Source organism: Salmo trutta, chromosome 17 (assembly GCF_901001165.1).
Source record: "Salmo trutta chromosome 17, fSalTru1.1, whole genome shotgun sequence".
Taxonomy (NCBI): Eukaryota; Metazoa; Chordata; class Actinopteri; order Salmoniformes; family Salmonidae; genus Salmo; species Salmo trutta.
This window is the reverse complement of record NC_042973.1, coordinates 54,668,106-54,683,718: the sequence shown is the minus strand read 5'-3', so window position 1 is coordinate 54,683,718 and position 15,613 is coordinate 54,668,106. Positions and strand designations below refer to the sequence as shown.

Here is a 15,613-nt window from a genome sequence, read left to right as displayed (position 1 = left end):
CCTCAAGCCCCAATAGGCCCATAATTTTCCTGCCTTCTATGCCGACCCAGCCATTCAAAAGGTAAGATGAAGCTCTTACCATGTTGCATAAGCTCTATCCTACAGCCTCAGATCTAGGGGTCTACAAGCAGTCTCCCCATTGCAGTCCTTTCACAGAACTACGAGCTACTGTGTTGGTTTAGCACCATGGACAGCACCAACCTACATGGTTCTTCACTCAGCACCATGGATAACGGCAATCATGTGCCCTAAAAGACAGCTTTTAACACACAAATCCCCCCAAATACTGTGTATGAATCTATGTATTAATCCAAAGGCAGAACAGGCTATATGGCTACTCATTGCATGGCAGCATCCTAAATAGCACCCTATAGTGCATCACTTTTGACTGGCTCTGGTCAAAAGTAGTGCACTATGTAGGGAATGGGGTGCAATTTGGGAAAGATTTGTATTAACTAACCAGCTAAACCCTGGCTGGGTGATGAGTCATCCTGATGATGATGTAATAGGGGCCAGTTTGTTAGAACCCTGTTTAATCCAGATCAAAATAATCTCCATCCTGTGTTGTGAAACATCCTTCTCCCCCCAGCTGTGATCCCTCATTGGATGAAACTTCAAACTTGAAAACTGAACCAAATCTGTATGTTACAGCATATGTGCAAACCTTAAACACTGTGTGCATGGGATACTGTGGAAATATTAGACATGTATGTGAGTTCATCTACCATTATGTATATTAGGCTATGAATTTATAATTCATTTTGATGAACAAAGTAGCAGTCATCCAATCACTATGTGGCCACAGGTAAATCATATCTTTGAATGCCAGCACTCAGTGGTGGACGTACCATTAGGCAGAAGAGGAAATTGCCTCAGGCCTCACATCACCAAGGGGCCTTGTGAACTGGGCATAATTTAAAAAGAGAATAGTAATCCATTTTAATGTCTGTTTTCATTTTAGGAAATGGGTAAATGGGTGTGAGATGACTCTGTTTCCTCAATGGCAGCAACACACTCGGATGTCCTTCCTTATCTATACTGAACAAAAATATTCATGCAAAATGCAACAGTTACTGTTCATAAAAGGAAATCAGTCAATTTAAATAAATTAATTTAGCTCTAATCTAGAGATTTCACATGACTAGGCAGGGGCGCAGCCATGGGTGGGTCTGGGAGGGCATAGACCCACCCACTTGGGAGCCAGGCCCACCCACTGGGGAGCCAGACCCAGCCAATGAGAATATGTTTTTCACCACAAAAGGTCTTTATTGCAGACAGAAATACTCCTCAGTTTCATCAGCTGTCCCGGTGGCTGGTCTAAGACCATCCTGAGGGTGAAGAAACCGGATGTGGAGATATTGGACTGGTGTGGTTACACGTGGTCTGCAGTTGTGAGGCCGGTTGGACGTACTGCCAAATTCTCTAAAATGATGTTGGAGGCAGCTTATGGTAGAGAAATTGACATTCAATTCTCTGGCAACAGCTCTGGTGGACATTCCTGCAGTCAGCATGCCAATTGCATGCTCCCTTCAAAATTTGAGCCACCTGTGGCATGGTGTTGTGTGACAAAACTGCACATTTTAGAGTGGCCTTATATTGTCCCCAGTACAAGGTGTACCTGTGTAATGATCATGCTGTTTAATCACCTTATTGATATGCCACACCTGTCAGGTGGATGGATTATCTAGGCAAAGGATAAATGCTCACTAACAGGGATGTAAACAAAGTTGTGCACAACATTTGAGATAAATAACCTTTTGATGCATATAGAACATTTCTTTTATTTCAGCTCTTGAAACATGGGACCAACACTTTACATGTTGCGTTTATATTTTTGTGCAGTATACAAGACATATTGCCCCCCCCTGTTATGAGCACAGCAGCAGCGGTGGCGATCAGTTCTGCACCGGTAGTCTACCATTTTGGAAAGAGACCGGGGGAGGCGCGCCGCGTGCACTAACTAAACCGGGCCAGTGCAACGGAATCTGTCTGTGATGGACAATTTCCCCCTGCTCGCGTGAGCAAAACGGTTCCGCGATTATTGTATAGGCTCCATTTCGACGAACGAACGGCTCAGATCATCTGATTGCAGTGATTTAGGAGGGATTGTCATCTGGATGCTGTTCCGTAGCCTAGCCTACAGAGGGTAGCCTACCAGAGCTAGAGTGGGTTGTGATGCATCAGTGTTTTTGACGGCTTTTCACGTAGGCTATACATATCTTTGAAAATAGTGCTGAGAATGTAACAGCCTATATTAAAACCAGCTCATGGGACAGACAAACACAGAGTTGTTATAGATTGAGAGAACGGAACACCGTCAGCGCTGACACGCTCATCTCTGTCCGCTTCCTCTGGTGAGGGTATTGAATCGTGTCTCTCTTTTCTCTCATCCTCCTCATCCTTCTTCCGGCATCACTGACGGAGGCTGCTGATGCTGCCGTAGCTCGTGGAAAAAATATCTGTAGCAACTACCTGGACTGGGCTGTGCGTTATCTATAGCCCGCTAGATGCTGTGAATTATCCCGCAGGATTGTGATTTGGGCTATAGAAGAAGGAAAGCATCATAGACATTGCGTTTCGTTTGCTCCGGTTTGACCCCGTCGCTGTCGTAATCATTGCTTAGGAAAGAGCCATAGGCTATTGCAAAAACTGCTGTTCTATTAGCTATTGGAAGTCCTTATTATTTGATATTGTTTTGAATCTTAAAAGGAGTAATGTGTTATGGGTAATATCCGAATAACAATCTGATATTTGCTGTGTTTTTCAAGGAGGTATTCCGGAGACATACAAGTGACATGTGCCAGAAGCGATGTCTGACAAACGGTTAGACGGCCATACATAGCCTATGAGAAAGGTGGGAGGAAATGATTTCTCATATAGGCTAGTTCAGGAGTCGCCACATTCTCAGAGTTATCATTTAGGCTAAATAAAGGCGCAAGCTTGCAGATTAGCTTTTGGCTATTCAGTTTATGCGCCAGCATCGAGGTGCGACGTCATGAGTTGAATATGCTTGCCAGATGTTGCCTTTGATGTGATTCATTCAGTTGCATGGGTGCATAGGCTACTTTGGGTTGCATTTAATTCAGCAAACATATCTACTGACTCCTCCATTGCTCAACTAATTAATTAGTCAGTGCCCCCCTTTGCTCATAGACCTACTTTAATAGGCTTACCTACTTCATAAGAATACCGGGACTGGGATACAACACAAACTGTGCTACAATGATACCCGGATCGGCTGCGTCGATGCTCCCATCGATGTCTTCGGAAGATATTAAACTATACCAGCATAACTATGTCCGCAACTCCCGTGCCATCGGACTCCTGTGGGCCATCTTCACCATCCTGTTCGCCATCTTGAACGTGGTGATCTTCAGCCAGCCCTATTGGATCGGGGACGGCGTGGACACCCCACAGGCCGGCTATTTCGGCCTCTTCCACTTCTGCACCGGCGATGGGATCCAGAGGGAGCTCGACTGCACAGGGACCTTCACCGAGTTCGCTCAGATCCCTTCCACCGCGTTCAAGGCCGCTTCGTTCTTCGTCGGGATGTCAATGATGCTGGTGATAGCTTGCATTGCTTCTTTCACTCTCTTCTTCCTGTTCTCCACCACCACCGTCTATAAGATCTGCGGCTGGATGCAGGGGGCCTCGGGTAAGTCAGTGAGTGCCGCTAGGTCAGCTTGTTTTTTGAGTAATGTCTTGGAAGTAGTCCTAAACCTTCCACCTGCAAGGTTTGTGTATAGCGTTTTAGGTTAGCTATATGCCTACAAATGAACTGAATATTATGTATTGTCAGCTTATCTGGCCTGGTAAAGTGATCAAAAGTTAACACATATGCCTATTATTTCAGTGTCTTCCTATGCATGGAACTAATCAAGTGTTAGGATTTCAGGTTTCATGTTAAGAAATAGACTAATGCGGACTGCCTGTGCACTGACACATTTTTGGCCCTACATTGTAACAATTCCAATGAATTAGGAAATAGCCCTATGTTTATCCATCTAGTATGTTTTCTGGTTAGGAGGGTATTCGGTCCTGCCGACTGTATGGTGGTAGGCAGGTGGTGCTGAACAAACAGCACTACTGTTTTAATCCTGTCTGAAAAGAGTGCTGAAAACAGATATGTAATGTGGCACTGTCCATTGTGCTGAAAGGAGAGCCATGTAGATTGGTTAGGTATTGCGATTGGCACTGACAATGGTGCTGAAGGGACAGCCATGTATATTGAACAAAAATATAAACGCAAAGTGTAAAGTGTTGGTCCCATGTTTTGTGAGCTGAAATAAAAGATCCCAGAATTTTTCCATACGCACAAAAAACGTATTTCTTTACAATTTTGTGCACAAATTTGTTTACATCCCTGTTAGTGAGCATGTATCTTTTGCCAAGATAATCCATCCACTGGAGGAGTGGCATATCAAGAAGCTGATTAAACAGCATGATCATTACATAGGTGCATCTTGTGCTGGTGACAATAAAAGGCCACTCTAAAATGTGCAGTCTTGTCACACAGCACCATGCCACAGATGTCTTAAGTTTTGAGGGAGCCTGCAATTGGCATGCTGACTGCAGAAATGTCCACTAGAGCTGTTGCCAGAGAATTGAATGTTAATTTCTCTACCATAAGCCACTTACAATGTTGTTTTAGAGAATTTGGCAGTACATTCAACCGGCCTCACAACTGCAGACCACGTGTAACCACACCAGCCCAGGAACAGAGTATTTCTCTCTGTAATGAAGCCCTTTTGTGGGGAAAACTCATTCAAGTGGGTAGGCCCATACCCTCCCAAGCTCACCCATGCCTGCGCCCCTGCCCAGTCATGTGAAATCCATCGATTAGGGCCTAATGAATTTATTTCAATTGACTGATTTCCTTATATGAACTGTAACTCAGTAAAGTCGTTGAAATCATTTAAATTATTGCATGTTGCGTTTATATTTTTGTTCAGTATTGGTTGGTTAGCGGGTGGTTCTGCAGGGAGAAATAGACTGGTTAGAGCTGTCTTTGGTGCTGAATGGACAGCTATATGGGTTGCACCTGCAGCCATGTTGTTGTCACAGGTGCATGCAGTTCAGAATACACTGAGTATACAAAATGTTAAGTATACCTGCTTTTTCCATGACATGAACTGACCAGGTGAATCCAGGTGAAAGCTATGATCCCTTATTGATGTCACTTGTTAAATCCACTTCAATTAGTGTAGATGAAGGGGAGGAGACAGGTTAAAGAAGGATTTTTAAGGCTTGAGACAATTGAGACATGGATTGTGTACGGGTGCCATTCAGAGGGTGAATGGGCAAGACAAAACATTTAAGTGCCTTTGAACGGGGTATGGTAGTAGGTGCCAGGTGCATCAGTTTGAGTCAAGAACTGCATGGCTGCTGGGTTTCCTGGGCTCTGGTCAAAAGTAGTACACTATTAGTAGTACACTATATAAGAATTAGGGTAACATTTGGGACTCAACACCATCAACATACAGTATATTTACTTAGTGTTTTAATGCTAATGTGAGATAATGCTAATATAAAATAATATTTTAGAACATTCTAGTTCAGATTTTGTCAAATTCCTGGAATCTTCTTTCCTTCCTCTCCAATCAAGCTAAACATGTAAATAAGCATTGCATCAAATGGTTCCTACTCTCTCTTTCTCTTTTTCCCACTCTCTCTCTGACCACACACACACTGAACACACACCCAAACACACACACATACAATCCGAATGAGAAGGTGATTATTTGGAAGGAGTCCAGGTCTATAATGTGTTATCTTGGTCTGAATAAAGGCAGCAATAAGCCAGTCTTAATGAGGGCACCACTGTGCTCGTGGTGCTGCAGTTAGAGAGATGAAAGAGACGAGGGAAACAAGCAGCCTTTTCAAACCAACAGCAGTTGTGTGTGGGGGGGGGGTGTATGTGGGTGTGTGTGTGTGCGTGCGTGCAAGGCGAGCTTCACTATTCATCAGAGTCAACTTCCATAACTTTTTGTTTCGCTCAAGGTTAGGTTAGGGAAGGCTTCTGCATATATCTGACGTGGCTTGGCTAGGGCAGTGGTGCACAGGTGGTTCACTTAACTTGCGTTCCTGATGTGACCTTTACCATAATGTTATGTTTTCTAGCCTCAAGATTAGAGAGTAATACAAATCAGTACAAGTCAATATAGGACACAACTGTTGGAAGCATTGGAGTCAACATGGGCCAGCGTCCCTGTGGAACACTTTCAACACCTTGTAGAGTCCTTGTAGATGTAGAATTAAGGCTGTTCTGCTGGCAAAAGGGAGAGGGGGGGCTGCAACTCAGTATTAGGAAGGTGTTCCTAATGTTTAGTATACTCAGTGTATGTGAGTGTATCAGTTAAGTGTGTGAGTGAGCATATATCTATATCTCTGGATCTCAGAGGTGCACTTCTCTCTCTCGGTTTAAAACCTGGGGAAAGAGCTGCGAAAAGGCTTCATGCAAAACCAAGGAAATAGGTTGCAGCGTTAATGAAAGAGTAAAAACCACCAGGAGACAGAGGAGGAGCAGTAGGGTAGAGATTCTGTTATAGCTACTCAAAATGTCTACCATCCATGTGTGTAGTGCACTCCATGCATTTCCTAAAAAGGCGATGAGCGCATAAGTGCTCCTTTTCGGTCCCACTCGCCACTACTCCCTTCCAAGGACTCAGTTCCCTACCTAGTCTTGAAAAGCCAACCCTAGGTAACTAGGGTCTGGTTTAAATGACAGACTCTTTTGGTATAGAGAAACTACATCACTGCCTACGTCGCTACCTTATCCACTTGAATAAAATGCTAAATAGTAGCTAGCAAGATGGACATCGTGGAGGTTCTTTTTAATGAGTGCATTTCGTAAGTGGATAGTTTGCATCAACTGCCTTGACTAAAACCACTGCAAAGGTTTTGCCTGCAAACTTTGGTTTCGAATCGGAACGTTCTGGCATGTCTGCCTCATGAGTCTGATGTTATGGCTATGTTGGCTAGCTAAGTCCACGCGCAGAAACACGTCATCAGGTCTAACGGTCGTCTCGCGCCGAACTGCGCATACGCAAGCCATCAAATGAAAGACACTTCTTCGATATAAAGTTTCTGGCTAAATAAAAACGTTTCAGTTTGTCACTTTCACTATGTTCAACTACTTAAGACATTGGCTTAAATCTAGGTTGTGCATTTCGATATCAAGAAAATTAAAAACTAAGGAAGAATCTTTCACTTCTCTCATTGACTTATCAAACCCCAAACCCCAGCCTGGTCTATTTGATCTGTTTCGCAAGCGTTCCCGGAAGTCTTGCGATGTTGCACCTCTGGGTTTAGAAACTCTGTGCTTTCTCCCTCTTTCTATCCCTCATTCTTTCTATCCCTCTCGCTCTCTGTCCTCTCTCCTCCCTCGCTTCCTCTATCATCAGATCCTGCAGCTCTCCTCTTTGCAGTCTGTACATTATGTGCTCCCTCTCTCCTTTTCCCTCTCTATCCTCACTCTCTCCCTCTTATCCTGGAGATCTCCACTTGGTGCACCAATTAACAGTGAAAAGCTTAACAAAGCCATCAGTGCAGGCAGTGCCCTTAGAGGCAACCAGAGCGTGAGGTCAGTGATAATTTCTCCTCTACAAATTATGTTGTCATGTTGTGCACATTTTTATCTCCTTCCCTCTGTAGTTTCGGCTGTTGTTTTTCAGCCAGAACATTGGGAATAAGCTGTTGTTCCTGTAGTGAGAAACAAGCACATTGAAAATGACTTATTGGAGTGAACTAAGACATTACCTAGACTTAGAGAATGTGTGAGCTCAAGAACATTTAATCTATCGTACTGTTTAGGGTTATCTGCTTGTACAGATAACACTGCTTGTGCAGATAATAGCTATTTTGAGGAAGGATGGACCTATCGACACTGAAGAAGGGTGGATCTGTCAACACTGAGGAAGGATTGACCTATCAACACTGAGGAAGGATGGATCTATCAACACTGAGGAAGGATGGATCTATTGTAGGAATGACGCTGGAGAATAGAAGCAGGTATGGGGAGTTGACATTTAATTAGGAACTGACATGTAACAGGACAGGAACAGCGTCAGAACTGGGAAACACAAAGACAGATGACTCACAATGCAGCAGCGGGGAACTGACAAATATAGGGAAGGTAATAAACAGGTGATTGAGTGAGTCCAGGTGAGTCCAATATCGCTGATGCGTGTGACGAGGGAAGGCAGGTGTGCGTAAATGGTGGCAGAAGTGTGTAATGCAGGGCAGCCTGGTGCCCTCGAGCGCCAGGGGGGAAGAGCGGGAGTGGGCGTGACAGTACCCCCCCTCACCTGGGCGAGCCGACCGAGACATGGGCGCTGGGCAAGCCCGCTGGAGGTAAACTCCCCACGAACCGGCATGGGCGTGGGAGCCTGGCAAGCCGGTTGAGGCATAGGAGCCTGACGATCCGGCTGAGGCATGAACGCCCGTCGATCCTGCTGCGGCGTGGAAGCCCGATGATCCGGCGGAGCATGACATGGGATGGGAACCTGCCGAGCCAACCGAGGCAAGGAAACCTCTCGAGCCAGCTAGGACGCGGAAGCCTGACGAGCTGGCTTAGGCACCTCCGTGCTCAGGTCTGTTCAACGCTGGTCCGAACAATCGGATTCCACGCTTCAAGATTGCTTCAATCACGTAGACTGGGATATGTTCCGCATAGCATCGGAAAATAACATTGATGAATACGCTGATTCGGTGAGCGAGTTTATTATCAAGTGCATTGGTGATGTTATACCCACAGGGTTAAAATATTCCCCAACCAGAAACCGTGGATTGATGGCAGCATTCCCGCAAAACTGAAAGAGCGAACCACTGCTTTTAATCAGGGCAAGGTGACCGGAAACATGACCGAATACAAACAGTGTAGATGTTCCCCTTTGAAAGCAATCAAACAAGCTAAGCGTCAGTATAGAGACAAAGTAGAGTCGCAATTCAACGGCTCAGACATAAGAGGTATGTGGCAGGGTCTACAGTCAATCACGAACTACAAAAGGATAACTTAACAACTTCTTTGCTCACTTTGAGGACAACACAGTGCTACTGACATGGCCCTCTACCAAACCTGCAGGCTCTCCTTCACTGCAGCCAACGTGAGTAAAACATTTAAACATGTTAACCCTCGCAAGGCTGCCGGCCCAGACAGCATCCCCAGCCGCGTCCTCAGAGCATGCGCAGACCAGCTGGCTGGTGTGTTTACAGATATTTTCAATCAATCCTTATCCCAGTCTGCTGTTCCCACATGCTTCAAGAGGGTCACCATTGTTCCTGTTCGCAAGACAGCGAAGGTAACTGAGATAAATGACTATGGGCCCGTAGCACTCACTTCGGTCATCATGAGAGACTAGTCAAGGACCATATCACCTCCACCCTACCTGACACCCTAGACCCACTCCAATATGCTTACCGCCCCAATATGTCCACAGACGACGCAATCGCAATCACACTGCACACTGCCCTAACCCATCTGGACAAGAGGAATACCTATGTTGGATTTGCTATTCATCGACTACAGCTCAGCATTTAACACCATAGTACCCTCCAAACTCGTCATTAAGCTCGAGACCCTGGATCTCGACCCCGCCCTGTGCAACTGGGTCCTGGACTTCCTGACGGGCCACCCCCAGGTGGTGAGGGTAGGTAACAACATCTCTACCCCGCTGATCCTCAACACTGTGGACCCACAAGGGTGCATTCTCAGCCCTCTCTTGTACTCCCTGTTCACCCATGACTGCGTGGCCATGCACGCCTCCAACTCAATCATAAAGTTTTCAGACGACACTACAGTGGTATGCTTGATTACCAACAACGACGAGACGGCCTACAGGGAAGAGGTGAGGGCCCTCGGAGTGTGGTGTCAGGAAAATAACCTCACACTCAATGTCAACAAAACAAAGGAGATGATCGTGGACTTCAGGAAACAGCAGAGGGAGCAGCCCCCAATCCACATTGACGGGACAGTAGTGGAGAAGGTGGAAAGTTCCTTGGCGTACACATCACGGACAATCTGAAATGGTCCACCCACACAGACAGTGTGGTGAAGAAGGCGCAGCAGAGCCTCTTCAACCTCAGGAGGCTGAAGAAATTCGGCTTGTCACCAAAAACACTCACAAACTTTTACAGATGCACAATCGAGAGCATCCTGTCGGGCTGTATCACCGCCTGGTACGGCAACTGCTCCGCCCACAACCGTAAGGCTCTCCAGAGGGTAGTAAGGTCTGCACAACACATCACCGGGGGCAAACTACCTGCCCTCCAGGACACCTACACCACCCGATGTCACAGGAAGGCCAAAAAGTTCATCAAGGACAACAACCACCCGAGCCACTGGCTGTTCACCCCGCTATCATCCAGAAGGCGAGGTCAGTACAGGTGCATCAAAGCGGGGACCGAGAGACTGAAAAACAGCTTCTATCTCAAGGCCATCAGACTGTTAAACAGCCATCACTAACATTGAGTGGCTGCTGCCAACATACTGACTCATCTCTAGCCACTTTAATAATGAAAAATTGATGTAATAAATGTATCACTAGCCACTTTAAACAATGCCACTTTATATAATGTTTGCATACCCTACATTACTCATCTCATATGTATATACTGTACTCTATACCATCTACTGCATCTTGCCTATGCCGTTCGGCCATCGCTCATACATATATATTTATGTACATATTCTTATTCATTCCTTTACACTTGTGTGTATAAGGTAGTTGTTGTGAAATTGTTAGGTTAGATTACTTGTTAGATATTACTGCATGGTCGGAACTAGAAGCACAAGCATTTTGCTACGGTTGGAACTAGAAGCACAAGCATTTTGCTACGGTCGGAACTAGAAGCACAAACATTTTGCTACACTCGCATTAACATCTGCTAACCATGTGTATGTGACAAATAAAATTTGATTTGATTTCAATCGGCGGCGGAATCCAAGCCCGACGTCACCAACAAAACAAGAACTCATGGGCCGGCTGGGCGAACAAGACCTGACGATCCGGCTGAGGCCCGACGTGGGATGGGCGCCTTCCGAGCCAACCGGGGCAAGGAAACCTCTCGAGCCAGCTAGGGCGTGGAAGCCCGACGAGCTGGCTAAGCACCCCCGGTTACATCGGCATCGGCATCGACCCGTCACCCTCGAGCTCCAGGGGGGGAAGAGCTGGAGTGGGTGTGACATCTATCAATGTCACGCTGGTATAAAGGATTTGGAGACAGGCGCAGGAATACACAATAGGGTTTTTTAATACACCCAAAACAAACACTGGTAAACAGAATGACTATCAGTACTGGAGGCATCTGTGACAATCAAGACTGAGGGAGGATGGATCTATCGAGGCTTTCAATGGCCACATTTTGGGGATGACCAAATGCAAGAGAGTTTTGCAAAAACAACAAATATACATGTTTTTTTGTAAGATTACAAAACAATAACTTTTTCATTGCATGTTTGTCATATTGGTCTTCACATTTGTACTAACTTCTGTGGTAACTTTAAGACAAATACACTTACAGTTTATGATACAAAAGGTGTAAAATAAATGCAAGTCTTATGTCCAGGGTGAATACATTTTTATTCATGTATATCAGGCACACCACACCCCTTACAAAAAAGATTGCGGTTTTGAAACTGCAGTAAAGGTGCAGTAAATACAGTTGACTGTGGCATTTTGGATGCAGTAATTGCAGAATAACTGCAGTGTACTGCACTTGACCTTCAGTTATACTGCACTGTAACTGCAGTAATGCTGGATTGTACTGCAGTTGTATTGCACTTTGACTGCAATATTTTTCGTAAGGGACAGGTGTGTCGACTAAAATATATACAGTACCAGTCAAAAGTTTGGACACACCTACTCTTTCAAAGGTTTTTCTTATGTTTTACAATTTTCTACATTGTAGAATAATAGTAAAAACATCAAAACTATGAAATAACACATATGGAATCATGTAGTAACCAGAAAAGTGTTAAACAAATCAAAATAGATTTTAGATTTTAGATTCTTCAAAGTAGCCACCCTTTGCCTTGATGACAGCTTTGCACACTTTAGGCATTCTCTCAACCAACTTCACCTGGAATGTTTTTCCAAAAGTCTGAAGGAGTTTCCACATAGTTTCCACATAGTTTCCACATTCTTTTCCTTCACTCTGCGGTCCGAACTCGTTCCAAACCATCTCAATTGGATTGAGTTCGGGTGATTGTGGAGGCCAGGTCATCTTATGCAGGACTCCATCACTCTCCTTCTTGGTCAAATAGCCCTTATACAGCCTGGAGGTGTATTGGGTCATTGTCATGTTGAAAAACAAATGATAGCCCCACTAAGCCCAAACCAGATGGGATGGCGTATCACTGCAGAATGCAGTGGTAGCCATGCTGGTGAAGTGTGCCTTAAATTCTAAATAAATCATTGACAGTGTAACCAGCAAAGTACCCCCACACCATCACACCTCCTCTGTGCTTCACGGTGGGAAATACACCTGCGGAAATCATCTGTTCACCGACTCTGCGTCTCACAAAGACATGGCGGTTGGAACCAAAAATCTAAAATTTGGGCTCATCATTGCTCTTTTTTCTTGGCCCAAGCAAATATCTTCTTATTATTGGTGTCCTTTGGTAGTGGTTCCTTTGCAGCAATTCAACCATGTCATGATGTTGCCCTGTTGGTGAGGTTTATGACCCCCGTAAATACCTTTCCCCGTTTTCTGTCTCTACTCTACAGATTGGACTCTTAGAAAGCCCTTTGTTAACATAGAGAGAGTCTGGTAACATCAAAAGGTTGGGGGACGGAACCATATTTTGGTTATCCAACCAGTTGAAAATATCTGTTGGTACTTAAAGAATATGATGTCAGATCAGTTGTCGTCTGAGACATTATTACTGATGATAGGATGACATAAACTGTATCTTGGAAAGTCTACACATTCTAGTTATCAGATTCACATGGAATTGTTGTGCAATTTAAATGTTTAAAGATGAAACTATTTGTGAAAAGATTAAATGTAATTTAGGTTTCTAAATGAGAAAATAGTTTTCATAAGGGAACTATGCTCACTCAGTGGCCCCGTCCATGTGAACAGACATTGGTTGTGAACTATGAAACACACCCTTCTCTCCACCGGTGACGTGAGGACTGATGTCCATATGTTTAGAAGGGCAAATTTCAACGTGGAGGTGACGATCGACACGCTGGAAGGATGAATTTCGACCATACCAGCCAGAGTATAACATGAGCTTATAGTATGGCAACTTGGAATAAACTTTGAACTCTTATTCACTAAAGAAGTGATACATCCTAGACGTCGAGTTAGCAGCAGCAGCAGCTGTAAACGTGGGCTAGGAAAGGACGGACAATCTCTTCATATCACTTAATCTGGCATAGCAAAGACACGGCTACCATGAAGGCCTTATTCACACAGTCTCCTCTGAGCAGTTGAGATGTGTCTGTTATTTTAACTCTGTGAAGCATTTATTTGGGCTGCAATTTCCGAGGCTGGTAACTGTAATGAACTTATCCTCTGCAGCAGAGGTAACTCTGGGTCTTCCTTTCCTGTGGTGATTCTCGTGAGAGCCAGTTTCATCATAGCACTTGATGGTTTTTGTGACTGCACTCGAACAAACCTTCAAAGTTCTTGACATTTTCCTAATTGACTGACCTTCATGTCTTAAAGAAATTTTTGCTTATTTGAGAAGTTTTTGCCATAATATGGACTTGGTCTTTTACCAAATAAGGCTATCTTCTATTTTTATTGCCAGATTTAACTTGCAACATGACCTTTAATGAGACACAACCACACACACACACACATACCCTGCTTGCTTAACACTTCACGATGTGATGGTAGAGTTTATATTCCTCCCCTCTCCCCAATGCCAGCTTGAAGTGGTTCTTCTGAGGCTCATATGTAATGACATGGAACATTACATTTACTTCCCAAGTTCCTCATTGAATGACATACAAACGCTCAAATGTTGGCTTTGATGCACACGCAAACACACACACTCCAAAGCACTAATAGGAACAAACACTACAGTAAGGTGTGCAATTAAACTTAAAGAGAAAAAATAAGAGTGATGAGAAATGAAGGATAAAAAAGATAAAGAAAAGACCGATAGACAGACAATGCATGAAAATATGAGGTTGAGAATATGATGATTCTCTCACTCTCTATATCTTGTTCTGCCTCTCTCTCTCCTTACCCCTCTCTCTCTCTCTCTCTCTCTGTCTCTGTGGCTCTTATTCTCTGTGGCTCTTATTCTCACTGTAACGGCCGTGAAGTGGACCAAGGTGCAGCGGGTTGAGTGCTCATTTTAGCTTTATTAGAACACTGACAAAACAAAAACAAGAAAACGAACGGACGACAAACAGTCTTGCAGGCAACACACAGCTATGCAAAAACAACCTCCCACACTTCCCATTACAAACACACCCCTATACATAGGACCTTCAATCAGAGGCAACGAAGAACAGCTGCCTCCAATTGAAGGCCAATCCCAATTAACTAAACATAGAACTAAACACCCTAGATCTAACATAGAAATACAAAACATAGAACATAACCAAAAACCCCGGACTACTCTAAACAAACACCCCTCTACATAAACACATATACCAACAAACCCTGAACCACATAAAACAAACACCCCCTGCCACGTCCTGACCAAACTACAATAACAAATAACCCCTTTACTGGTCAGGACGTGACAGTACCCCCCCCAAAGGTGCAGACCCCGGATGCTGTAGGGCGACTCTGGGAGCTCCGGACTGTAGGGCGACTCTGGGAGCTCCAGACTGTAGGGTGACTCTCTCGGTTCCAGACTGTAGGGCGACTCTCTCGATTCCGGACTGTAGGCCGTCTCACTCTGTCCCGGACTGTAGGCCGTCTCACTCGGTCCCGGACTGTAGGCCGTCTCACTCGGTCCCGGACTGTAGGCCGTCTCACTCGGTCCCGGACTGTAGGCCGTCTCACTCAGTTCCGGACTGTAGGCCGTCTCACTCGGTTCCGGACTGTGGGCCGTCTCTCTACGGGGCACTGTTGCCAGAAGCTCTGGACGGGGCACTGTCGCCGGACACTCTGGACGAGGCACTGTTGCCGGACACTTTGGACGGCCTGATGCGTGGGGCTGGCTTAGGATGCGCCAGACTAAGGACACGCACCACAGGGCTAGTACGAGGAGCAGGGACAGGACGAGCTGGACTGGACTGACGCACCGGAGGCCTGGTGCGTGGGGTGGTAGTGGAGGTACAAGACTGGAGACACGCACCCCAAGGCTAGTGCGAGGAGCAGGAACAGGACGAGTTGGACTGGGCTGACGCACTGGAGGCCTGGTGCGTGCGGATGGTACTGGAGGTACCAGACTGGAGACACGCACCCCAAGGCTAGTGCGAGGAGCAGGAACAGGACGAGTTGGACTGGGCTGACGTACTGGAAGCCTGGTGCGTGGGGCTGGTACTGGAGGTACCAGACTGGAGACACGCACCTCAGGGCTAGCTTCACTGAGAGGATGTTACTAAAAGGAGCATTAAAGACCAGTTAATTGGAGAGATGGATTGCTGCAGGAGAGAGAGAGAGAGAGAGAATGAGGGAGAGAGTGAGCTCTGAGTGAAAG

At 45.4% G+C, this 15,613-nt stretch overlaps 1 protein-coding gene across 2 annotated transcripts in view; it reads left to right on the top strand.

Annotated features, from left to right (window-relative positions):
* Nucleotides 1–1,939: 1,939 nt before the first annotated feature.
* LOC115152435 (LHFPL tetraspan subfamily member 3 protein) overlaps nt 1,940–15,613 on the top strand; it is a 73,892-nt gene continuing 60,218 nt past the window's right edge. For both annotated transcript variants that reach the window (XM_029697313.1, XM_029697312.1), the window contains exon 1: nt 1,940–3,655. In XM_029697313.1, coding sequence (XP_029553173.1) covers nt 3,223–3,655 — 433 coding nt within the window. In that variant the 5' untranslated portion in view covers nt 1,940–3,222. The remainder of the gene's footprint in view (nt 3,656–15,613) is intronic.